Raw genomic sequence first — 27,571 nt, forward strand, 5'->3', positions numbered from 1 at the left:
CTGGTGCAAACATGAAATACTCATCAAGGCTGTAAAGAAGAGTTATCTCAGTGCCAGGCTGCACAGTGTTTGTCATGGCCTAGATAAGAAGCTTGCACTGGAAAGTGAATCAGTTATGTTACTGAACAGCAGGGTTACTCAGCATACTCGGCTGACATGCTTTTCATAGCAAGACTTTCTCAGTGAAGGAGGTGGTGTGTTGATCTACATTCTGGTGTGCAATCTGCCGACTACACTTTGAGTAACACTCCTGAATTAGGTGCAATTAGGCACCATAAAGTTCCGTTTAATTCCTGAAGTTCTTTGATTCTACAACCCAGACTCCCCAGGGAAATCTTTCAAGAGGCTTTCTTTGTTCCACGTCCGACGTGTGACTGCGGGAAGCCTGCTCGCGCAGGGAGGATGGGTTTGGACTTCTGGGGTCCCTGACTCCGCTTGCTATGGGAACCTGACTGACGGATGCCTCTCCTGCCTCTTCCCTTTGCAGTGGTGTATGGCTGGCAAGTGTATCACAGTGGGCAAGAAACCAGAGAGCATTCCTGGAGGCTGGGGCCGCTGGTCACCCTGGTCCCACTGCTCCAGGACCTGCGGGGCTGGAGTCCAGAGTGCAGAGAGGCTTTGCAACAACCCAGAGTAAGTCCAGCCAAGGACATTTCCCTTCCTTCCATGAGCACTGGGAGACCATTCTTAGACAGCATGACGGCAGTGACCCCAAGCCTCCTCGAGGAGACTAAATAGATTCCCAAAGACAAAAGGGAGCCAGAAGGAAGGTTCACAGAGCGTGAAAAAAAAAAGTGGTTCTTTTTTGCTTCGTTTCATTTTGGCTTGGCACTGGACTCTTTCTAGGACTTGGATATGGAAGCTGATTCCATCATTTGAAGAAGTAAACAAAAATGTTTTAAAAGTACAATCTATGTGAAAGCTTCTAGGAGATTATAGAATTAAATCCTTCCAAATAACCCCATTCTATCAGTGGGGATTAGTTATACCTGATTTTGCTGATAAGATTGTAGCTTTCTTTCCATCATAATGAATGTATAATTAAAAAAAATTTTTTTTCTTCCCTTAGGTAACTCATTAACAAGCTAGGCACGTTTTTTGAAGATAATTATTTGTAATGTTTTAGACAAGGATTTTATAAACCTCAGAGTTCCGTATTAGCCTGTTAAGGATTCCATGCAAGTTATTTCACAAGTGGCTTTCAATTTTTTAGTCAAATTATTTAATTTTTGCATATTTTAAGTTTGTATAATGATATTATATATGAATGAAATTTTTATTTCCCTGATTTCCATATATTACATATATTCTTAATTTCATTATTTCCTGATATACTAGTTCCCAGGTATAATTTTTTTTAAAAAACTGTACATCTGATGACTCTTGTAAGTAGAAAGTGTACTGAGCTTCTTTTACCTAGATTTACATTAGTCTGCACTGAAGGGAGGAGTCACATTTTTTTTAAAAGGCAAGTGATAAATATGATTACAATTCCTCCAATATCTCAGTTCCACATATCACTTTTCCTTTGTATTAATAAATGTATTACTATATACATATATGTGCATGTATAGTATACACATATAAACTATACACATATGTATGTATATATAAACTATATATGTATATATATAAAACTATTATATAATTTCTTCTAAAAGTTAATAAGTTAATATCTATGAAGAGTTATCACAATATTATCAGTAAATAGTGGTTACTATGATATCTTTATCATTTTCCATGCATATAAGTAAGTGTACATTTGAGGAATCTAGACAAAATTATTGTAAAATCTTACATTTTTGTTTAAATACAAGGTTCTTGTGACTTGAAAAATTCAGATCCAGAAATTTCTTATGAAGTATTTTTGCAGAAAATCTTTATTTTTTAGTTTGTTTCAGTGTGATCAGAAAAGTGATTTCCATTTTAGAGATCAGGAAATACGGGCTGTTTGCTCTAGGACCTACTCTCAGTACTAAGTGTCAGGCACTACCAGTCCACAGCCTTCTTGGGAGCGTGGTTAGCAACCCATGCTTATCAGAAAAGGGACATCCATGTTGAAGAAATGAAAGATGATTCTGTAACTTGGCTTCAGGGGGAAAAATGGTGCAACCTCCATCTTAGAGGCTACAGTTTGTTATAGAGTCTCCTTGGTGAGCGTCCATGTCTGACCTCAGTAGCTGATTTGCTTAGGTTCATTGAGAACAATGACTGGAAACACAGTCACAGATTTAGTTCTGTGATTCAGGTCACAGATTCAGATCAGTGCGTGATCAACTGCCCCTGAGGCTGTATCCTTGATGTATGTATTTGTCAGCTGTCTAGTGAGAACCCACTAGGGCTTGGCTCATGGAAATGAATTGGAGAGATTCCAGGTCACAGAGTTTCACTCCATCATCACAAATAGGAAACCAGCCTAACCTCAACTATCAAGGACAATTCTTAGTACCTCCTACAGGGAGTCAATGAATGTAAACTGCCTTGGTCAAAGGATTATCTTTGGAGGTGATAAGTGCAGGAAGTTCCTACAATAAGATAGTGAAGTGCAATTAAAGAAGAGAATGAGATTACTTCTGGCAGGAATCCAGGAAGAATTCCTGATGAAGATAGCATTTATTTGGTCCTGAAAGCATGGATAATACCTAGATATTTAGAGACTTAAGAGAGCAGAAATCTATCTAGAGGCACAGAAAAAAAAAAGAGTAAATAAGTCGCTTGTATCACTGGAAATGAACAGGGGCAAATGAACAGGGGCATGGGGGGAGAAAAGTTGTTCAGGTGATGTAAGTTGGGGCCATGAGGGCCTTGAATGCCAAGCTCAAGAGTTGATTCTGTGCCCACTGGGTGCTGTTAGAGGTTTTTAAACAGGAAACTAAAATAATCAATGTAATCCTAAAAATTAGCCAGATGCAGTGTGTACAGCAGGTTGAATGAGGAAAAAGAGGGGAGACGGGAACAGAGGTAAGGGGTGAACTAGTCCGGTGACTGTGGGAATAAAGGGAAGGCAACAAATATAAAGACGCAATTGATGGCCAGGTAACTGATTGACCATGGGGTCAAAGGAAGGGGTCAAACTGTATCAAAATAGGCAACTGTACACTTTGGACTGAATGTTCATGGGCAACAACAGCAACAAAAATGTGTGAGATTTGAAGAATATATTTAAAAGGTGAGTTTTGAGGCTAGAGAGGAACATGGTTTGGCAAGGAATGGCCATGGCCAGATGTCAAAGGATTTTTAAAGGACAGTGCTGGCCTTTAAGGAGATGAAAGAACAGCTTGTGTGTTTCATTTGTAGACCAAAGTTTGGAGGGAAGTACTGCACTGGAGAAAGAAAACGCTACCGCTTGTGCAATGTCCACCCCTGTCGCCCGGATACACCAACATTTCGGCAGATGCAGTGCAGTGAATTTGACACCGTTCCCTACAAGAATGAATTCTACCACTGGTTTCCAGTTTTCAATTCAGGTAAGGAGCTGGATGAGTATATTCCAGATCTAGGGCCACAGTCATTATCAGAAAGCATTTATATTGTCAGGGTACCTGTGATACCCTGAAAAGTTCAACAAAAAGAGAATTGTGCCCTTAGGAGCTTTTTATTTTAGGAGGTGGAGACACTGTCCTAGTTAAGTTGATCAGTAAACTTTGAAGGCAGAATATTCCAGCTGCATGCCCTGCTCTGAGGGAGATAAAAGAAGTTTATCAAACATGACGACTCAGTTCAAAACAGCTGAGGTACAACTAAACAATAAGTGGGGCTTATAGAGATTCAGGAACTAATCACTGATGAAAGTCCTTGTTGATGAATGTGTGGAACTGAATGTAACTTTGGCAGAAATTCAGCAAAGAAGGTCATTGTGGGTTTGGAGTGATTTCAGAGAAGTCTTCCAAGGAAGCTGTTGATGATTCTTAAGCATGAGTAATCTTTCTACTGGAAGAAGGGTAGGGGAGGGCACTGAAAATAGAGCCAGCAATCCCAGGTGGGAGGAGAGAGGCACAAGGAAAGACAAGGTGGTAGAAAATGAGTAAGAAGTGAAACTTCATCGGAAATGAGTGAGAGCCGCTCTGGGCCAGAAGTCAACATTTTGTGTGTACAGGACAGTGAAAGAAGGGTAAAAAGTAAAATCAGGCATTGAAGGATGTGCGTCAGGGGATGGGAACATAGCAGAGTTGGAGAATGGAACAGCAGCTTTGACAGTGCTTCTCCTGACTCAGCACCAGTGACACATCTTCTCCTGAAAATGAGGATGAATCATTAACTGTTGGCTATAGTTTAGCATCAAAAAGTATCTGTGCTATTTGTTGTTATTGGAAAAGAGAACTGAAAAAAAAAAAAAGATATTCCTGGGTCAAGGAGATGTGAGACAAGGTAGAAAAAGGTAACCACATTTTTTGTGATTTTTCACCTTCTGGAATCCATTGTGATAGAATACAAGAAGAATCTTAGACGTCGGCCAGTGAATAAAAATTACGTATCTGGACTGTCAGAAAAATGAATATAGTCAATTGCTTTAGGAAGAAAGACTCTATAGTGCTTTTCCTACTTTGTGTCTACAAAATATCCCACTGGCTGTTGGTTGTCATGGGCAACGTCTGCTCCCTGTCCTCCATTGTTTAGCATCATTCATGCTCTAGGCAAGGGAGTCACTTGATTTTTGGTGCAATTTCACTTCCTGATTCAAGGACTTGAATACAGGAAAGCTCATGGATATACTCATGTGGATGCCAAAAAAAAAAGCAAACAAAAACAACCCCCCGCCCCCCCCCAAAAAACCCACAGTGATGAAAGGTATACCCAGCTTGTACTGCCTCTGCCTTTATTTTGGACGTTCTATTTTGTTGGAACTACCAGAGTCAGTAGGACTATAGACCCTGAATGTGCAGAGGACGTTCTGCCCGAGTGTTGTGACAGGTGCCTAGTTGAGGGTCCTCATCCCCGTCAGATTCAGGGTTGGTTCTGTGTCTGTCTACTTGACTCTGATAGCTCAAGTAGCTGGATCTGGAATACAAAGATTTGGTTCAGTTTGGCTTTTCATGGCTTTAGAAGCGTTTATCATGTGCCTACTTTTTGCATAGCATAGCACTAGGTATTAAAGAAATGAGAGTTCTAAAAGTGTACACAGATTTCGCTCACTCTGGAGTGATTGGTTTGCATCTGTAACTGGTATTCAGGCTGTATAAACCACGTGAGGGAATTAGACTGAGTGTTACCTGCTTAACTCACTGTCTGCCTGGGCTGTAAGCCTCCATCCTCCATCCCAGTGGTTTCAAACAGGCTCCTATACTATTATTTGACCATAGTGACCTACCTGCTAACCTGATTAGCTGCTTCCTTGACCAACACACTGATTTCTTTCCCCCGTCAAACTGTTAATCCTACAATGTTGCTCTTTGCTTAGTTGATAGGCACCCCTGGTGGTGACAATGTGGCATTCATGTCCACAGCTATCTGTGGAGCACTTAATCTGTGCCAGGCATTGAGAACTTTACACCATCCCAGCCTCCCCTTAGAAGCCACCAGAGGATGAACAGAACATACAGCAGAACTTTCTACCCACTCAGTGGATAGTGTTAAGTGTCTTAGTGACCTTTGGCAGATTTGGCTAAGTAGTGAGGGACAGAAAAAGAATCATAGATTCAAACATTTGGAATAAGCTTAGAGACTCCATCAAACCTTGTAGTTTCCAAACTCTGTTCCATGGAATCCCAGAGCTTCTAACAATGTTTGATTCCAATTTCATTTGCCAGAAAAAAAATTTAAACTATTTTTAAAAGTGCATTAAAAAATAGTGCTTACACTCAAACATATTATATATCAAGTTTTAACATATCAAAAACCATTAACTTATACAAATTAATTTGGTTCTCCACAGACCTTAGGATAAAAAGTCTCCCATTAGCACAGTTTAATTGATAAATATCCTGAGGTTTCAGGTCGAGTTGTTCTATATTGTTACCATTTGCAGCTTTATATGTGTCAGAATTTTTCAATGCTGTGCAACCAGTAAAACCCACAGAAAAAAATTAGGTGCTGCAGCCAGTATAACTCTGTAACTTGATTAACTCCATAAGCTTGATTTCACAATTTTCTGTTCGTCTTAGTAGTCCCTTTAGAGCCCACTGACTTATTTTTAACCATGATATACTTAAACTTATAAGATTTATGTTTAATAAAATCCTGAGTTTATCTGCTTTATTTGCAAGATCTGGTTTGAATAAAGAAAAAGAAATCTTTTGTTGAAAGGGTTTGAAAACTACTAATCTTGATCAACTAACTTTCCAACATAGGGATTTCCTTTACCAGTACTCCTGGCAAAAAAAAATTTATGCAGATGCCACTTGCACATGTTCACAGAGGCACCAGTGTGGAGAGCAGCAATCTATACATTTTCTCACTTACCCCCACTCCATCCTTCAGAGATGAAGAAACTTAGTCTCAGAGAGGACAGTAACTTATTCAGGGTTATAGTGTCTTATATCATAGAGCTGGAATTGAAACGTACAGTCTGTTTGATGAAGATGCCGAGATCCTTCGGCTCACTTAAATAGGTTCCCAAGGACTTGATTTGCCTGTGTTACTATGAATTGATTACATGCTGCATTTCTATTAGGAAATGACCAGAGCCTGATCTTGGTGTCATCACTATCTTGGAATCTCTTTTCCTTTCTGGATTTTTTTTCCCAGAACACCCAAAGAACTCCTCATTAAAGCTAATTTTTCAGTTGTTGCTTCTAAATATTTTAGCCCTCTTCATCTGTGATGCCAGTGAGGTTTCCAGCAACTATGGAGGGTCTGACATGAGATGAGATCACAGTCTGCTCCTCCCAGGATAGGATGCTTCAAGAACATTAAGGAACTGTTACAGTTGGGTTCCCTAGGAGACAGACTCTGAGACTGAGGCTAGCACGCAGGAAGTTCAACAGCCATAGAAGGAGAGAAGGAAGAGGGATCAGACAGGGGAAGAAGCCAGGCTACGGTGCAGTCTTAGCAGATGTCTTCTCCAACCCCATGGGGGCTCTGCAGCTGGAGAGACCCTCAGAGTTGCCATGGTTACAGTAGGGGAGCCAGTCCCTGAAGCTCTACGTGGACCAGACATTGGGTGTGGTCTGTCCCCAGAAGGAGTGAGTGTCCTTGGACAAGAAAGCTCTCTTAAGCCAAGGTGACAACTGAGGGCCAATGCTGGCATCATTCCCAGGGGCTGGACACCTAGGGGAACCTGGGTTACCTGTATGGAGTTTATTACAAGAATACTTGGGGTTTAGCTAGAAACAGACTTTAGAGAGAATGTCAGTGTGGGGAGCGACCCGGGAGATCTTCTAGCCAGAAGCCTCTCATTTCACAGACTGGGAATCTGTGGCTTCAAGGTGGGGAATGATGGAATAAAAAGGATGATGTTTGCAGACACCCCCCAAAGCCAGTCACAACACTCCTCCCTGTCACTTTCCTCTACAATAGAAGAGGAAAAACGGAAAGACTCACTAACCTGTATCACTGAGAGCCTCAATTCTGACCAGAGAGAAAGACGGCAGCCCCTCTGGGTCAGGCTTCTGGGAAGGGTTTTCATTGCTGCTGACCCAGCTACACTTGGCCTCCTACCTCTCTGCCTTTCACTCTCCTCCTCTTGCTCTCTGAGGTCCAGCAGTCATATTGCAACCATGATGAGATGGCTGAGCAGGAAGGTCGGAGAGCCTCTGGACTTCTTGTTATGTGGGAAAAGTGAAGTCCTGCCATTTCAAACAAGGAAGCAACATTTTTTTGCTACGTGCTGCAAAACTCATTACTGATGACAGCAGCTTATAGTAAACTTGCATTTGCTCTGTGCAGGCCCTTCAGTCAACACTTTATATGCCTTTCCCTAATTTTAATCTCCACAAGAAAAATCCATGATGGAAATTTACATTTTTGTCCTAATTCTTATGGATATGCAAATAGACTTAGAGAATTTAAGTTACTTCTTAAACTCTAACTGTACAGTAGAGCCAAGAGTTAGCCCAGAACTTACCACTTAAACAGAGACTGGGATAAGCCCATTACCTTAAGAATAATGCACTGAATTTTGAATTTTACTTAAGAGGATGCTCTTTTTTCTTTTTAAATAGATGATTTTATGGCCAAGGAGCTCTGGTGGGAGGAGAAGAGCCCCCAGCTACTCTTTGTGTTATGATGAACAGTAGGTTTACTGAACTTACATATCTTGCCTTTGAAAATCAATTTTTCTAAACATTTAAGCATTATGACAAAATTATTACATTCCTTAATTTAAGTTGCAATTCCAAATTTAGTGTCCCAGTTCTTAACCATTTTAACTAAAGACAGAATATAAACATATTCATTAAATAGAAAACATTACTACATTTATCCTATTCTAAAGCATCAGTGAAGTGGTTTAATTCATTTTTTAAAAGTCATTCTCTTCTTGTTTTCAGAACTTCCTGCGGCTGTAGTAAAATATATTAATTTTAATGCCTTCTTATGTTTAACTGATATGTATTTTGATATAGTTGGAGATCACAATATTACCTTATCAGAAAGTAAAAGAAGAGCATTTTAGACCAGCCAGGGTTACAGGATTTAGTAATTATTTGACTGATTTTTGGTTGGGTGTTTGGTCAGGACTTTTTATTTGTTTTTGTTTTATTTTTTCCCCTCAAGCTGATCTGAGCCCAGTCATTAAACTGAGCTTCTTTTTTAAGTTAAATATTACTTGTTAAAACATAAAACATTTTAAGTTACACCTTTTGCTTAAGGTTTAGTCTTTCTGAAAACCTGGCAAGGAACCTCATACACACATATCACAAATCTCCTCTGTGCGCAAACCTCATCGTCCCACTGAACTTCACTTACAAGACACAAGTTCAAATGTAAAATTATGAAGAGTTTTAAGACAGTGACAACAGAGCTTTCACCCAAGTGTGAGGCCCTGGGTGACTCCACGGGGTTCATATCCATGGAGCCCAGCCCGTAAGTGGATTTTAGAAACTGAAGTTTTTTAAATAGTGAAACTCAAATTGCAATTTACTCACAAAAACATAAAATGCATCAGAACTTTCCCTTGACCTGAGAAATAGTTTTTATCTTTCTTAGCAAGTTTTATTTTTCGCTTCTAATGATTACTTCTTAAGATCATTATCCAAAAATGTTGAGCCACCCTGTTTCAGCAGAATAGAGAATGCAGCCTTTGATTCAATCCGTTCATTCAGTTACCTGCGCTTCCTTTGAGAGGATTAATCAGGCAGTGTGAGGGAGAGTCAGCCATCGATTAGTTTCAGAGTTTTCACTTAGCTGAACTTAGAGTTTAGCTTCATTTAGAGTTTTCACTTAGCTTAGTAAATCTGTATGGAGGCTAGAGGGAAAAAAAATCACATGAGCCAGACAAAAGGATGTGTGAGGACAGGTGAGTACACCTGAGACAGTGAAAACACTCAGCTCAGCTCTGTGGGTGTTAAGGGATCCATGAGGGTGATACCTGGGCAGAGACTCTCTGATGGTCCTGATGACCCTGGAGAACTAAGAGCATCCATTGCTCCTCCTGCCTCCTTCTGCGGAGCCCTGTGTCCTAGGCCCACCTAGACATACCCAGAGCACCATGGAAGACAGGCCAGAGGAAAGGACAGGGAAACAGGTCTTCAGGGTCAGCCTTATAAACTGCTTCAATAGCCCTGAACCCTCAGTTCACAAAGGATGCTTTCAAGCACAGGGTTCTTTCTGGCCTTGAGCATGACAGTGGTCTCCTAGCACCGGGAGTCACGGCAGTGGGTCTGCACGCTGCTGCTGTTGCACGAGAATTATTTACTAGCTGTTCCTAAGGCTCCACAGACCGCTGTCCTCATAGTCAGTAGGAATCTGTGCTTTTTACTTGTAGTGCCCTTCAGTTAGTTCAGACAGCGGACTGTCTAATCCTGAAAGATTTCAAGATGAGTATCCAGTATCACAGAAGCAAGATGAAAAGCAGTCTTGAAATTCGGGCCTCTCTTTATGGAGACGTGTCATGATTATCACTGGGGAAGGGAGACCTTTCCAGTTTTCTTATTTAAGGACCAAGACATTATTTATAAAAGGAGTACCTGCTTCTTATTTAAAATGCAAGTGTATATAATACAATGAAATAAAAAGGAATTCTTCCCACCATAACTTATTCCTCAGAGGCAACCAATGTTAACAGCAGGTTTTCATTTGCACATGAACGGAATCATACTTTGCTGATTCTACAGCTTTCTTGAGTCACTGAGGAGAACAGCATGACATTTCGGTTTATCTCATTCCTCATAGTAACTGCATAGCCTTCTGTTGTGTAAATACAACTCAGTTGGTCCATTTCTTCCTGGAGAAACAGTTAATGGCTACAGTGAACAACCTTGACTTTTGTCACTACGGTCAAGTTCATTTTTATGACTGAGTGGATGATCTCTCAGGATCAAGTTGATCTCTTTGCCACTTGGTCCAAAAGTTTCTCCCTGACAGCGTTGATCACTGCCATGTCTGTTAATTAATAAACGTGGGTTAAGAGGCTTTTCTGGAGGTAACAGTCTGCTGGTATTCATTGGAAATGGTAATAACAACCACGTTTAAACAATTGCTCTATGCCAGTTACCTTACTGGAGGTTTCAGTGTGTTACCCTCTGAAAACCCCTTGTGTGCAGACTGAAGACCAGAATGCCTTGGGCAAGATGTAGGAGTCAGGGCTGGGATTTGAATCCCTATGAATCTAACTCCAAAGTTCATGTGGAGAGTCCTCCAGGCTGTGCTTATCCCTGCCCCTCCCGTGCCTTTCAGTCCTCCCCGGCCAGGGACAGGATCCCTCTTTCGCACACTGTGCTGGCCGACAGCAGCTGATCAAAGCATGGATGACTGGGGTGCCCCTGAGGACACTGTGGTTTGGCCGAGGAGCTTGTAAAATCCATAGTCTCGGAAGCATAGAGCTGTGAGGACCTCCGTAGTCGTCGTATGGGGGGGATGGCTTTGAACCAGGTGCATGGTCATGGAAAAGAAAAGTCATGGAACCACCTGCTGACCTAGCCAGATCTAGAATTCTTTCTGCTAAACTGACAAGACAGCAGTTGTTTAGAAAATAGCAAAACAGAGCATGAAATCAGTGCAGAGTTGATAGAAATGACATAATCGGAAGGAGAAGAGCCTATTTCAGGAAAGATTTGTATATGCCTGGGAAAGAGACCCGAGCCAGCATGACAAAACACGTGTCTTTCAACTGCTACAAAAGAAGGTTGGACTGATAGATGCATGGCTTATCGGGGCAACTGAAGGGGATTTTTAAAATTTATGAGTTCATGACTAAGAGGTGAAAACAACCATAACAAATGTCATCTGTCAAGCACTTACTGTATACCTGGTATCACGCTGAGTGCTTAACATACGTTCTCTGTCTTAATCCTCACAATTACCCTGCAGGGTAGGTATGATTATCCCCATTTTTCAGATGAGAAAACTGAGTCACAGAAAAGTTAAGGAACTTTCTCAAAGTAATATTAGACCCTCATGAGCTAGAACTTTTCTATCTGCTCTCTGTAGAAGTTGATGGATCCAGAGGCTGATAATTCTCACTGTATTTCAGTTCCATGAGAGAAATACTAAAATGGAGTCCAGTTGGCATTCTACCAAGTTTGCTTCTCAGAGATGATCCATGAATAAATGCATTGCCTAATAATGTAAAGGTGGTAACTTAAACGATTTCATCAAAGACATTGTTAAAGAAAATTCTGTGCCTTTATGTTACGGGTTAATGGTGTGAACTCTGAGCTAAACCTGGGTTTTGCTCTGCCACTCAGCCTGCGAGTTCTTGGGAAACAGTCTCTCTGTGCCTAAATTTTCTCTATTAAATGGGGCTAATAGAAGGACTAACATCATAGTGTAGTTGTGATTGTTAAGATGAGATAAGATAACCACTGCAGAGCACACAAAGATCTGGGAAGTAATGCTCGAGTAATATGTTGCCTGTTGTTTTAACAAGCAAAATTCCCTTTAACTCACTAAATAAACAAGACTAGCAAAAGTCTCTGGATGGCTTTATCCTACAAGGAGTGAGTCAAACAGCACAAGCCCAGAGGGAGTAAAACTAAGGCAAACATTGGGACTTCGCCAATCTGGAATTCAAAGCAGCGCTTGCCTTTGGGTGGGGGTTTACTTGCTGTGAGGAGCCATTTATACAACCGAGAGAGACGCCCTCAGTTTTGCACTCTAGGTACCTCTAGTCCCAACCCTCCCCAGCAGGCTGGAACAGATAATTCCTTTAGAAACAGAATTATTCAGGGCTGCTTTCTCTTTGTACTTTATGTGTCTAAATACAAAATCTCAAGTCTAAATTCTAAAGCGCAAATCAAAGTCTTATTTAAAAGCATTTCCCCCGCCTCCATCCTTCTGCTTAACAGCCCAATGTTTCAGAAAATGATTCCCTGGACTCAGCACACCTGGCTGGATGTTCGCATCTCTCGGAGAGCAGAATTGCTCCCAGGTGGCTCCCTCGAAATACTTCTATTCCAGTTCAGGCAGTGAGAGAGCTAACCTTGCGGCCAGGAATGAAGATTTACAATAATCCCGAGTCATGCCTTGGCCCCAGAGTCTCCTGGCTGTTTTCCATCGGCACTTGGTGCAGTAATCTCTCCAACTCATTTTGACTTTGTTCATTTTCTCAGACAGCTTACCCACTGCACTTTATATAAGATCAGTTGGTACCTTGATTTGCTCTTACCTGTTTCCTTTGCTCTTTGAAGAGATGCTTTTGAAACTCTGTCAAGTTCCACCAGGGTTTCAGTGTGTGAGCTTCTGCTCTCAGTTGTACTTGTGGAAGTTGTACACTTTTATTTCTTTCCCACGTGGGTCACTGCATCCTTGAGCAGCCGTGCCTTGAGTTGGGCATGTGGCCTGCATTTGGTGTCCATCCACACTGAGGTGGGTCCATGGCAAATGGCCCTGTGGCTGGTGTCATTGAGCCTCCAGCTGGTCACACCACCAAGAAAACTTATAGCCCTTCCCCCAATAAACAGATCCAAAAGAGATCCCAAAAGAACCTTTCTGAGGAGGACATTCTGAAGTTTTTCACTTAAAGAAAACAAGACGGAACATTCCAAAGAAAATGACTAGTCGAATGCTTATCAGATACATGCATCACCCATTCAAATTTTTAAGGGAATTTATGTCTTAAAAGTTCTCTCTTTCTGGTTATTCCAAGTACCTATGTATAGAAATGCACTGAATTAAGTAAACCTTCAGAAAAAGCAACTCTGTGCGGGAGATCACCCTGTCTTCATTCACAAGGGAACAGAAAATTGAACCTTAGAATGGATTCAATGCAGGACGCAGCTTGATGGGGTGGGCCACTATGATAAATAGGCAGGTTGGCTTCTGCTTTGGCAAAAAAACAGATCTTTTGTTTCCATGTGGTTATAAATCTGTGTCTAAGGACTTGGACTTGAGGAGAATAAGAGAGACTGTTTGTTGGGAGTGGGCTTATGACTGTGGCAGTGGTGTTAGTGGTCCCCCCGGAGTCGGCTTACTTTGCTGCAGACAATGCGCAGGCATCAAGCTTGTCCTGCATCACTGGTTGCTGTTACCAGTTTTCTAGGTTAACCCCAGATGCTCAGTGCTTTATTTTCACAAGCACAGTTCAACATTGGATTGAAAGGTCTCATCATTTATAACAAAAGGCCTACTATTTTAAAGCAATCTTCCCAATTAAATTTGTTACAAAGCTCTGTAGAAGACAAAAGCCTACATTCCATCATGTGTCACGGAAGGGTAAAAGATGGGGCTCTCCAGATTAACGACACTTGGGAGGTCATACGTATGAAATCCTGGGGGGAGGGTTCTGAGCTCAAAAGCTGACTTGCAAGGATTTGTCTGTTTTTCACTTCAGCACATCCCTGTGAGCTGTACTGCCGACCCATAGATGGCCATTTTTCCGAGAAAATGCTGGATGCTGTCACTGATGGTACCCCTTGCTTTGAAGGTGGCAACAGCAGAAATGTCTGTATTAATGGCATATGTAAGGTATTGGGTATGTTTCCTTAATCTATGACTTTACAAAATCATAATTTTTATTAATTCAGGAAGTCAGACATTCTAACCTTTTGCTTCCTCGGCATTTGCATGTGGTTTTTTCGTGTGGCCTGTGAGACAAGATTTCTCAGCACTCATCAGAGTGACAGGGAACTGACTAGTTTTCCTCCACCGTCATCTTCATTTCCTGTCTGTTCATGTGCTCTGGGGTAGTATTTTAGGCTTGGAGCTGGGTCCGTTTGAAGAAGAACCAAATTAAAGGAGGAATTATTAGAAAAAGGCAACTCGAATTATCTCAGTGGTATTAAGTTATTCATTGGTTACTTGTCAACAGAGGAATTAAATTTGAGGAAAAACTGAAATTAATAATTGTATAGTGTTTTTCACAAAGAATTTTCACATTTAATTCTTCGTGGGTCACGAACATGATCTTACGAAGAGTGAGATGGCATGACCAGTGGGTATACCACAGGTCTTCTGATTTCCAGGTAGTATTTCCACATGGACTCTCTGAAGAAACTCTGCCTTTACATAAATTACTTAGATTTGATTTTTTTAAAAAGCTTTTTATGTGTGCAGTCATTGAAGAATTTCTCACCATTGCTCAGTCCATTTTGCAAGAAACAGGTGAACAAGTTCTGTGATCCAACATTCGGGCATAAATCTCAGTTTAAAGAGGTGTTTTTAATCAATGAAAGAAAAACCATAAAAATATTCAGTTAACTATTACTAAAGCGCAATGGTTTATGCTCAGGCTGTAGAATATGAACCCAGTACCACTGTTTGGTACTTATATAACCCCATACATCTTTCTAAAACTCAATTTCCTTTCGTAAAATTGAAGTATTAACAGATTTTCTTAGTCGGAGTTGTCAGAAAATGTCCTATGTGTTAAGCCCTTAACAGAGCGCCTGACACACAATAAATTCTCAACATATTTTATTTGTTATTACAAACAATTATCATAATTGTTTTTCCATTGGACCAACTTGATGCCATGAAAAGCTCCTGCCCAGAAATGTTTAGCACCCTGGGAAGGTGAGTTTATCACCTTGCAGTTGCCTGTGGACTTAATCCAGCCGTGACCAAAGCACAGGAGGCAACATGGTGATTTCCAGGACTGAGGACATTAACAGCAAGCCTGAATCAGACTCTAAGTTGGAACTGAACTAGAGCTCAGGCAGAATTCTCTCTCTAACACACTAATTACCATTATAGCTACAGAGAGCCAAAAATAGCATATTTTTAGGTTAGATCTATTCCCTAGAGAGGGAAAAAGTTTGTTTAGCTAATTTAGGCCAAAACAGCCCCTCACCATCTAAGGCAGTGGTTCTCAGGCCTGGCTGCCTATTAGAATTAGCTGGAGAGCGTTTAAAAACTGATGGTGGCTCTGTCTCCAACCTGTTAATTCAGAATTGCTGGGATCTGGGGCCTGGGCATTGATATTTTAAAAACTCCCCAGGTGATTGCTGTATGCTGTTAGGGCTGAGAACTTCAGTCATCAAGGAATGAATGTGATGCTAAAATTATCTTTTAGACCTAAATGCCTTTGCATGCATAGAGACAGTATCTTTAGCTTGTGATGAAAAACAGGTGTTTTGAACAAAACATAGGTGGTCTTGGGTATCTCTTGAAACCAATTAAATCAGCTTAACAGGATAAGCCATATTCTCTCAGCTGGGCTTCCTCTTTCTGGAAACCAGTTAATACCTTTTAGAAGCTTTTATATATATATGTATTTTTTTTTTATTGAAGTATAGTCAGTTTGCAGTGTTGTGTCAGTTTCTGGTGTACAGTATAATGCTTCAGTCATACATGAACATACATATATTCATTTTCATATTCTTTTTCACTGTAAGTTACTATAAGATACTGAATATAGTTCCCTGTGCTATACAGTATGAACTTGTTTATCTATTTTATATATATTAGTCAATATTTGCAAATCTCAAACTCCCAATTTATCCCTTCCCATTCTCTTCTCCCTCTTCCCCCCAACAGTAAGTTTGTAGAAGCTTTAGTTACTCACTTTCTGCGTATACCACTCTGAGCTAAGTTTTTAAGCTGAAAAAATTGTGTCAAATGAAATTTACCTTAATAGCCTAAATATAATTTATCTTTTGAAGATCCAGGTTGTAGATATGTTCAGCTTTTGTTAGTATTATTCATTTACCACAGTTTTTTCAAGGGGAATTGAACATGTGTTGAAATAAAAAGTTACACCACTGGAAAAGAATATATATGGTGTCTAATTCATCTTCTTTGTGGATATGAAAATATTTGCTGATATCCCTATAAATAGTCATTATATTTGCTTATACTCATATTTAGCTATTTTGAAATTATGATATTTGCCAGTATGTTGGCGTGTTAGATTTGCAGATTCTGTTGTCAAGAGAATTATCAAATTTTGACTAGAACTGAAATTGCTATAGGACGTAACTGTGCCCCTCCCCCTCCCATTTTTTAAACTCATACTGCACTCCTAAGCTTATTTATCACAGATATAAATGGAAACAATGACTTTTCAGGATATCACCTATTTTTAATCATAAGTGTGACATGGAATAAGCTTTTAAATATATGAGCAGATATTCCCACTCCTCTTCCAACTTTCCCAGCTCTGCAGTCTTACCGACTGTCTCAAGACAGCCGGCTAACCTTCCAGCTCTCTCACCCCTTTCTTTGGTAATCAGTTCTTTGGCTGTCAGTTCCTTCACGCTTCCCCGTCCTGCCAGTCAGCAGAGCTTTGGCATCATTTCCTTCCCAAACAGCTTAGCTGCCCTAATCCATCACATCAGCTGTTCCTAGACTTCTTCTCTAGGCCGTCCATCAACCTCTGACCCCAGGACCCTGATTCTGATCGACCTAACACAATGATTTTTTGCTCTTATGATCAGTCTACTGACATTTCTTAAAATGGCTGGGACTGAATCTCATCTTGGAGCCAGGCATTCTTCCAGTCTCTACCTTTGCCAAGGGACCACGGAAGGGAATGAGTAGTTTCTTGGTGCATTAGGTCGTGGCGCCAGTTGGTATTTTAGTCCTTGGTCACTTGAGAAATTATAGAATAAAACAGTAAAACGATGTTAACTCATAGGGGAAAGATGAGAATCGGTAAGAATACATATTACTTACTCACTCATGTAGGGCTGAAAACCTAGTGAATGACTGGGATCTGATTTCTCTAAAGAGTGTTCAAGATAGGATGCTCTTCAGTCCAAAAGACAGGGTCAAGAATTGATGATGCACTTTTGCACAAGAAAAGAAATAGTCATCAGAATAAAGAGTCAACCTACAGAGTGGGAGAAAATGTTTGCAAACCATATATATGATAGGAGTTATTATCTAAAATGTATGAGAAACTCCCACAGATCAATAGCAGAAAAACAAATAACCTGATTTAAAAATGAGTGAAAGACTTGAATAGACATTTCTCCAAAAAAGACATACAAATAGCCAACAGGTATATGAAAAAGTGTTCAACATCATTAAATGTCAAAGAAATACAAACAAAAACTCTTGAGATATCACCTCACACGTGTTATAATGGCTATTAAAAAACAAAAGGTAACAAGTATTGGTGTGAACATGGAGAAACAGGAACCCTTGTGCACTCTTGGTGGGAATGTACAATGGTGCAGCCACTATAGAAAACAATATGAAAGTTCCTCAAAAAATTAAAAATACTTACTTTTTAATTAAATTAAAATTTAATTTTTACCATATGACCCAGCAATCCCACTTCTGGGTATATATCCAAAAGGACTGAAATCAGGATCTTAAAGAGATACCTGTATTTCCATGTTTATTATAGCATTATTTACAATACCCAAGATATGGAAACAACCCAAATGCTTATCAACAGATGAACAGATAAAGAAAAATACCATATGATATTACTCATATGTGGAATCTAAAAAAAAAAAAGGGTTCGGGGACACTAATGAATTCATCTACAAAAAAACAGAAACAGACTCACAAGACTCGCAGACATAGTAAAAAATCTTACGTTTACTGGGGGAAAGGGAGTGGGAAGGGATAAATTTGGGAATTTGAGATTTGCAAATTGTTAACCACTATATATGAAAATAGATTAAAAAAAACAAATTTCTTCTGTATAGCACAGGGAACTATATTCAATATCTTATAATAACCACGAATGAAAAAGAGTGTGAAAATAAATATATGTGTATATATGCATGACTGGGACATTATGCTGTACACCAGAAATTGGCACACTGTAACTGACTATACTTCAGTTAAAAAAAAGAAAAGAAAAGAAAATGTGGCATATACACTTCTTTTAGAAAAGAAGAAAATCCTACCATTTGGACAACATGGATGAGCCTGTAGGACGTTGTTAGGTGAAGCAAGCCAGTCACGGGATGACAAATGCTACATGAATCCACTTATATGAAGCCCTGAACTGGTGAGATTCATAGAGGCAGGGAAGAGGACGGTGGTTGCCAAGGTCTGTAGGGAGGGACCAATGAACCGTCGCTGTTCAATGGGTAGAAAGTCTCAGTTATGTAAGATGAGTAAGTCCTAGAGATGCTGTTGTTAACAGTACTGGATTGTGCACTTCAGTTTTGTGAAGAGGGTAGATCTCATGTTAAGTGTTCTTACCACACACAAAATGAAGGGACACAAGGGAACTCTTGGAGCTGACGATATGTCTGTTACCTGGATTGTGGCGCTGGTTTCACAGGTGTTCGTAGGCGTCCAGACTCATCAAACTGTAAAACTGAATGTGCAGCATTTTACATATTAGCTATACCCCTAAGAAGGCTGGTTTTTAAAGAAAGAACTAATGATGTGATGGGAAATTAAAGTGATTTTCTTTTTTAAAAAAAGGTGCCTATTGGGGTGGCTACCTGGCATCCTAAGAGTTGCATCAGAGGAGCCGTGCTGGAGTCTTTGTCCGCATTTGGTAGCAGCAGCAGGGCCACCTCTGATTCTGCTGAAGGCGGAGAGATGACATCTGCTGCCAGAATACACGCCATGGAGGAGGAGAGGGATGTCTGTTCATTTTCCACTGAGAGCCCTTATGTTTTACGTGTAGCGAGGAGAACTGGCCTTCTGTTGTACTCAGTTCAGGGTTGACTGTGCTGTGTGCAGCTGATGGGAGGAGCAGGTGGGATGGAGTGCCCACAAGAAGCATTTACTACGCACTGGACCAGCATGTTGGGGAGTGTGCCTTTCTGTCCCCAACCCTGCCTCCCAGGGATACAGGCAAACATTGCTAGAGAGGGGCTCAAGGTATTTGTTTTTCTGACTCTCTTTCCTTTTTATCTCACATTTTTTAATCCATCCCCTTTTGATCAAGATTTTTAAAAAGACTTTAAAATGAGTATGTCTCAGAGTAAGTTTCCTGGGCTCATTCCCAATCAGTGAAGGAATGAAGTTCACTGGGAATAGAATTTGTAAATGTCGGCTTATTAGAGATACTCAAGATTGATGTAAACATATCACTTGTGAAGGGTTGGCATTTTAGTTACAACCACTGAAGGCACACATCCTTTCTTTCCTTTCTGTTGTGATTAGCATGACTGGTTTTTTTTTTTTTTAATCTCCTAGCATTTTATTTTTCCCACCTGGGTCCAATAGCACAATCTTTGGACCTAAAGGAAAGCACAGATTAGGTTAACCTGAGGAATGATGCTGTTTTCTGTCCATGGGATCAATTCTCTGTTTAGCTGGTGGAGAGAGGATGGTGTTTAAAGACCTAAACTCTTCTTCCTTTCAGTCGATTTGAGGTGGCTTTAAAATAAGAAAGAGAACTCTCTTTGGGAGAGAAACATAAACTACCTGGGCACAATTCTTCTTCCCAAACAGAAAAGAAAAATCCAACTACTAGAATATAGTGTAGTCTTCCTTCTTTCTTCTACCACTGAAATGTGGTTCTGGAATACAGGCCATAGAAGTGGGCAAGTGACCAAGAACTTCAGTGGAAGTTCACATGTTCCATGGCTTTCAGTCTGAGTGTCATGGTTCTTTGGTATCTGATGCTACCAGACACCCCAAGTTTAATGCTCTCATTTTCCAGACTGGGAATCAGATGGGAAAGACTTGGCTGTATTGGTGGGCCGAGGAGAAGGAACCTGGGGAGAGGGAAAGATGGTGGTTCGGGAGGCCCAGTGCACAGAACACTGAGAAGTGATCCCGTCCAGGGCGTGGGGCATTATTAGTCTTGGCTCAGGGGAGAAATAACCAGTTCTTCCTCTGCAACTGGAGGAAAGGAGGCCAGGGTGGCTGGGACACGGCTGCGTGTAATGTGCAGAGGGGACTGGGGTCTTGGAGGCTCCGAAGGATCTGGCGCCGGGTCTGCAGGACAGAGATCTCTTCCATCACGGGACTGGGGAGGTCTCAGCATGAAACCAGGTTTCCCCCATGGCTGCCAGTTTAGACAGGAACCAGAGAGGGTAACCCCAGTGAGGAATGTAAAGGGACTGAACAACCAAAATATAGGTGGAGTGGTTACATCATTCCTGGGAAATGTCACTGGAGAGGAGGGGGTGTGAGGTTTGCACATCTGAAAGGGATCTGCTGCTCCACTTACTCCGATTCCAGGATGTTTTCATTGTTCAATTTTTGGAAGTGTGTCCAGTTCTGCCTCTCACTTGGGAAATTAGAGACCTGTTCGGTGTGTACGTCGTTTTCCTCTAAGCAGCTGGTTCCTTTACCATCAGTGGCTGCTTTACCTCTGGCTGCTACCAGGAAGAGGAACCATTTGTTCCTGTAATGCCCCCAGCCTGCATCTCATCCACAGCAAAGGGGGCCGGGAGAAGTCAAAGGTCCAAGGCAGGTGTGGCGTCTCCTGCCTGTGTCCTTCACCCTCGACCTCCCTTCCCTGCAGATGGTGGGCTGTGACTATGAGATCGACTCCAACGCCACGGAGGATCGCTGCGGTGTGTGCCTTGGGGATGGCTCCGCCTGCCAGACCGTGAAGAAGATGTTTAAACAGAAAGAAGGATCTGGTAATAAGCAAATAAATAATTAAAGTGGCAGGGGACTGAGAATGAAGGTGAAGACTGAGTGCTATTTTTTTTTTAAAGCAGATTATGACTTTCACAGAATTGAAAATGGATGTAGCCTTCACTCCAAAGGGATAAAGGCTCCTTGGCAGTCTTAGGAAAGGGGTTGAATGGTATGCAGTTTCAGGAAGTGTCCCACTGCTGCTGTAGGGACCTGAGGTGGCCTTGTGGCTGCCTATGGGACCAGGTTTAAGAGTGTGATCTGCAGGAGAGGATCCAGGGCTGAAGGCCAGTGGACGAGGAACCAGGGGAATAGAAGCCACCTGGGGAGCCATAAGGCACCGCTGGCTGGGGCTGCCTTACAGGGAGGCATTGGGAAGAAGAGCAAGTTAAAGCAAGGCTGCCTTGCCTCTCCTTTGGTCCTGAAGGTTCACTCTGATTCTTCTGCCTTTAAACCCGTTGCTGGCTTCTCTGCCCTTTCTTGCATCTGTGTCCTTCTCAGCCAGCTTCTCATCTCCTCTCTCCCCCAGTTCTCTTGTTACTGTATTGCAGTTGGGATATTGTACCCCCAGCATTAAAATATTGGGTATAGTCACTTTCTGACTCCAGCTCAAAGATGTAAATCTCAGAATCCTCCCTGTTGTGTGTCCTAAAGTATTCTTTTCTCCTGGTCTCTCCACCCGGCAGTGGTCTTCTTGTCATTGCTGCTGTTCGGTGGGTGGCAGTGATCGGCCCAGGAGGCTCACACTATGCCTCCATCTCCCTGGTCAAGAGGGTCCCACTCGCCCTCCAGAGTCTGTGGCTTGTGGTGGTTCCTTTTGGAGGATTATTCCCAGAACAAGTGTGTGTTTATAACCGGCTGCACGGGGCTGTGGTTGTTTGGAGAAGGCTTTGTTGTCCAGCGTTTGTGCATTGAATCCCCATAGCTGTGTTATCACTGTTCTTAACCATGGCCTTGAAAGAAAACCCAGTGTGTCTTTTTTCCTGAGGGAAGTAAGAAACCATCAGGCAACACACACACACACACACAACAATGATCTTGGGCAACAGGTGCAGAGTAGCTCTTGTGGCAAAATCGTCTCTGTTACCAGGAAATAATGAGGACATGCGATCAGTCACTCAAAAGGATTCAAAAATCCTTCAAACCTTGCATGGCCAGACTGGTCCATGGCTTCTGCCTGTGTTCTTCTTTTCCCTTCCTGCTTTACTTTGGCTGACAGCTTTTTAAAAAAAAAAATAAAAGGTGAAAAAGTCTGCATTAGAAATGCCCATGGTGGTCAGACCCAATGCCTCCTCCTCTCTGGCTCCTGCTGCCCTTGGCTATGAGGGTGTGAAATATTAGTCAAGACTTTTCCTTATTTGTTGTGAATGCTTCTAAGAAAGAGAGGGGAGGGTGCGAAGGTGAGGTACACTCAGGGGTAAGAGGCCAGGTACTGGTCTAGGTTACCACCAACCCCAGGAGGTCACCTCTGTGGGCCTCACTCAATTTCTGAGGCCCCTTCCAAGCCCGGGTGGCACTTCCTGTCTTCCCTCTGTCTCGGGCCTCAGGGCTGATCATGAGTTTGTTGATATCTAAGTGTCGAAGGTGGGCAGGCTCTTCAGAAGACGGTGTCTTTATCCATGGGCTCCTTGGGATGTCTCAACAACTAAGTTCCTGTCTTTCTCTGTGGAGAAGAGCTCTTTTTAGTAGATCTGATGCCTCACAGCAGATGGTGGCATCTTGCCCTTTAATTAATGCCACACTTGGGGAACAAAAGACCCACCGACTTGTAGATCGTCCGTAATAGCTTCTATTTCCTATCTGGGGGAAAGAGAAAAGAGTTGGTATTAGGTGTAGTGCGTGGTTGCTGTGATTGGACGTGTCTGGAACTTGAAGAACGTAGGCCCAGAGTACTGTGTACCACAGAGTACTGTGTACCGTGTACAGACATAAAGAATGGCCTGGTTCATTCATTCATTCACTCTGTTACTTGAGAAACTTCAGCCGAGCACCTGTTGTGTGCTTGGCATGGGGAACAGAGTAATGAGTAAGACGATGGCTCTTCCCACTGCCTACTTGCCTCACACCGTCCAGGTTACAGGTCCAGAGCCCCGCTGTGACATTTGACTGTTGGGTAGAAATTAATGAGGAGCCTGTTTCAGAAAGAAGTTGGCAGGAAATTAAGCCTTATTCTTTCAAAGGTGCCCTGGGCTTGTTACCCAGAGCCCTGGCCTTCATCCCAAACTCTTGCAGTCCCTTCTCTTTGGTCTAGAACACTGGCCCTTCATTGTCCAGTTCCTCAGCCTTGGTTTGTTTCTTGGTGTCTCATCTCCTGGATCCTGTATTACTCACCTGCCTTGGTCTTTAATATTAGCTATCTCTTTCCTGATTTTTTTTAAGTTCTTGGCCTTAATCCACTGACTTTCTGAAACCACCACTCTGGACTCCTCTGGCCTTCATTGACTTCTCTGGACCTCACCAGTGCTAGGCTCTCTGATCACTAAACCAAGTCCTAGTCTTGCTCACACTGGCCTGCTTGGCTCTGTTGCTGAGAACAAGGATCTGCATTCTCTGAGCACCTGAACTCTCCTACAGCAAGTATGTCACTTAACATGGTGCCTAAACCACCAGCTTTAATTCCTACCTCCTTTATTTAATCATAACCAGAATGTGCTCAACTTTCGTTCAAAGTCTTTTTATAGAATTGGAATAGTGACCCTATAAAATTCACGTTTAATTTTATATTTTAGATAATACATTTGCATCTCTATTTAGTAGACTTGCTGCACATAATTGAGTTATTTTGAACTCTTTTGGCACACTACTTAAGTTAATTCAGTTTCCTCTGTCTGATATACCTTGCATACAATTTCCTTTTCACAATTCAGCATGTAGAAAAATCAATCTACAGTCTAGAAAGCAGAGGATGGACACAAAATGTCCCTGTTCTATAAACTATGACTGCCAGTATCCGTATCTTTAGAATAGGAGATTCCTAGAATGGGGTAAAAGTTGCGGCTGCCTGGAACCACTTGGATGTCAACTGTCTCCTGACCCCACATGTTTATGTGTTTAGTTCATCTTGCTGTAGCTCCCTAGGCTCTGCCACTGATTTCTTCTTTTTTTAAGTCAAAATATTAAATTCACATCGAGTTAGCAATTGACAACAATTACAAATTATGCTAAAATTGCCATCTTAATCCCGTAATGAGGCGTGTTCTGGACTTTTGCTTGGGACCACCTAGGCTCTGGGACAAACTGAAGACGATCACGAATGAATGGGGCCCATCAAGAACACTCACAGTGCAGGTCGGGGGGCAGTGGCCACAGTGTGGGGGTAGGGTCTATACAAGTCAGGGCAGTGGGATTGAGGCACTTTGAAGAAGAAATGATACGGCTTCATGACTCAAAGTTGCTCCTTTGCTGGACCACACGGTTCAATTTCTTTGCTGTTGATTTCAGAGAGAATAGGGACCAATCTATGATTTTAGGTGGACGAATGACACGAGGAGGTCAATTTCACAGAAAGACTAGTTTGCCTGAGATACAAAGTTGCCTGGAATAAGAGAGCCCAATGCTAGGAATCAAAACATTAACCCAGGCTCGGGAGATGAGGGCCTAGAAGTTCATGTAGATGGGATGAGAATCATATAAGAATATATTCCAGAGAAGGGACCTAAGGCAGAGTTTGTGCATACTGATAAGTGGGGACATGGCTTTCTTGAAACCAGAATAGCACCTTACTTGGAGACTGTTCTAGATCATGCTTTCCAGGCAGCCTTGGGTCAGAAGGGGTAGGGAGAGAGAGACTGGACATTTACTGGAGAGTTTTCCCATCAAGGTTTCACCAGAGCTGGGACTCTTTGCCCCAGAGGCATTTAGGGTCAGGAAGCCCTTATCAGTGTCTGTTCCCTCTTCTCTGTTTCCTTTCCACTGGCTTCTAGCAAGTGGGTTGTGGTTGCTTACAGTGTCTTCCAAGATTCCAGTCCCCTTGCAACCCTCTTTTGAAATAATTGAAGCTAAAACTCCAAATCTAGGGCAGGAGAGTTTGACTTCTCAAAAGATCTACCAGGCACGTGTACTTACTTGCACGTAGCTCTTTCTCACTGTAATTTGTGAGCAGGTCAAATGCAGGTCTGTATCTGAACGAGACACTGATGTGTCACTGCTGTTGAGCCAGGCCTCAGAAGGTGGATCTGCCTTTCCCAGGAGGCATCCCACAGAAACCATGACGTCTTGGCCTGCGGTGAGGATTGTCTTGCTTGCTGCAAATTGACAGCACAAATCTTTAAAAAGGCAAGCTGGTAGCTGTAGATAAATTGCCTGTGTTAATAGAATCACCTCTTTACGAACACATTTTTATTTGAAGTGACAGACTGGAAACCAAATATGCCAGTGGATAACTCCTATTTTTAGAACAGTTGAATAAGATGTACATTAGCACCAATAATCCATTGTCTCTTTTGTGACATGTCTTCAGAAGTGAGGCCAATCTTCTGCCCATCCTCAGAAGCCCTGAATGTTCTTTTAGCTGAAGGCATTCAAGACTCAGTGATGGGATGGTTTCTTCAAGTGATGTCCATGGGCCTAGAGACACTTCCTTTGAGATCAAGTTTATGTTTTCTCACTTCCTCCAATACTGATGCAAAAGGCTAGTGTTTACCGGGGAAGATGGGAGAAAAGTGATTTGCTGAATGAGTATATTCATCATTCTTAATACTTTGGACATATTCTTACCAACCTTAAAAATCTTCCCTTAACATAGAATGAACATCTCAATAACTCTCCACACCTACAACTTTTTAATATGATTCTTATTCCTGTAAAGAAGACCCATGAGGATGAGACATTCAAGGGGGATTTGTTTTTATCTCTATTCTACCAACCACATTTTTCCATTAAAAACACTGTCCTAGGAGTTGGTTAGCAAACCCTGGTTATAGGTATGTTTATTTTCCATCTAGCTGTGTGATGCAGAATAGATATTTTTCCTCTCTTAGGAACTCAGTTTCTTCATTTTATAGACAAAGAGGTTGATAGCCATTTCATTCCCCATAAATGTCCATTAACAGTGGGTTGGTTAAAGCACCTCAGTGTTCATAGCATCATTATTTACAGTAGCCAAGATATGAAAGAAAACTGTGTCCATAAACACATAAGTAGATAAAGAAGATATATACACACATACACACATATATATCCTTACACACACACACAGTGGAATACTACTCAGCCATAAAAGATGATATTTTGCCATTTGCAGCAACATGAATGGACTTGGAGAGTATTATACGAAGTGAAATAAGTCAGACAGAGACAAGTACTGTATGATATCACTTATATGTGGAGTCTAAAAAATACAACAAACTAGTGAGTATAACAAAAAAGAAGCAGACTCACAGATATAGAGAGCAAACAAACCAGTGATTACCAGTGGGGAGAGGGAAGAGGGAAGGGGTATTATGGGGGTAAGTAATTAAGAGGTACTCTATGTATGAAATAAGCCACAAGGGTATATTGTACAGCACAGGGAATATAGCCAATATTTTATAATAACTATAAATGGGGTATAACCTTCAAAAATTGTGAATCACTGTATTGTATACCTATAACATATAATACTATACACCAACTATACTTCAATAAAAAATAATAAAAGTTTTAGAAATTTTTAAAAATAAAGTGTATTTTAAAAGAAAAAAAACACAGTGGGTAGGTATAATTAATGGGTTTATGTCATTTTTGTAGCTGTTGAAATGCTCAAAAAATAAGGAAATATATGTAAGGGATATTAAAGTTAAAAAGGAATAGTTAGAATAGTTCATACAGTATGATTGCACTTGTTTAAAAAAGTGTATGTGTGTGCACTTATACATACAAAGAAAGATTTTGGAAGAGAATCCAAGAAACTATTAACTGTAATTATCTTGGGGACATAGGACTCTGGGTGGAGGGAAGTGGAAACTTTTACTTTTCATTTTATAGTCCTCTTTATTGTGGGCTGTTCTGTCGTGTGCAAAGGAGTCTAGTGGATATATTATAATTTTATCCTTTGGCTTCCTCCTAGGTATTTTTTTTGCAAATATATATTACAGATATTTATTACTTTTGCTCTTGGCTACATCTGCCTCAGTTGACATCTCCTGTTGACACACTGTTTAGAAGCAGTGCTTGTACTTACTGAAAGCTTGTATTTAAATTTGATATACCTCCCCTTTCAATTTGAAAGAATCTGTCCATGATAAATATTTTCAATTTTGGAGTTTTTTCCTCTTAAGTGGAAGATAAAAAAACAAACTCTTTGGAGGTTTTTTTTTCCCCAATCTGGTTTTTGTTTTGTTTTGTTTTTAAACAAGGGATAAGGTGGTTGCCACACTACTTGCCGCCAGTTGGCTCTCCTGCTTGAGCTCTGCTCTGAGACCACATGCAACATCCTAAGTCAGATGATGGCTGCGGAGAGCAGTGCTCCAAAGGCATTTTAGACAATTACATTAGCCTCAATTACATGTGATAAATATTTTCCCCGAGCTATTTATAAATTAGTAGTTTTAACCAGCTGTCTCAGGCAAGTGTGTGAGGGCCCAGTGGAATTTAATCAAGTACT

The 27,571-nt window shown here is 41.3% G+C and overlaps 1 protein-coding gene across 1 annotated transcript in view; it reads left to right on the plus strand.

Moving 5' to 3' along the window:
- Positions 1 to 27,571, plus strand: part of ADAMTS12 (ADAM metallopeptidase with thrombospondin type 1 motif 12) — a 288,416-nt gene that overhangs the window by 190,938 nt on the left and 69,907 nt on the right. Inside the window, exons 11-14 of the mRNA XM_015235450.2 lie at positions 488 to 633; positions 3,298 to 3,467; positions 13,868 to 14,001; positions 20,870 to 20,990. Coding sequence (XP_015090936.1) covers positions 488 to 633; positions 3,298 to 3,467; positions 13,868 to 14,001; positions 20,870 to 20,990 — 571 coding nt within the window. The remainder of the gene's footprint in view (positions 1 to 487; positions 634 to 3,297; positions 3,468 to 13,867; positions 14,002 to 20,869; positions 20,991 to 27,571) is intronic.

This window comes from Vicugna pacos, chromosome 3, assembly GCF_048564905.1.
Source record: "Vicugna pacos chromosome 3, VicPac4, whole genome shotgun sequence".
NCBI classification, from domain to species: Eukaryota; Metazoa; Chordata; class Mammalia; order Artiodactyla; family Camelidae; genus Vicugna; species Vicugna pacos.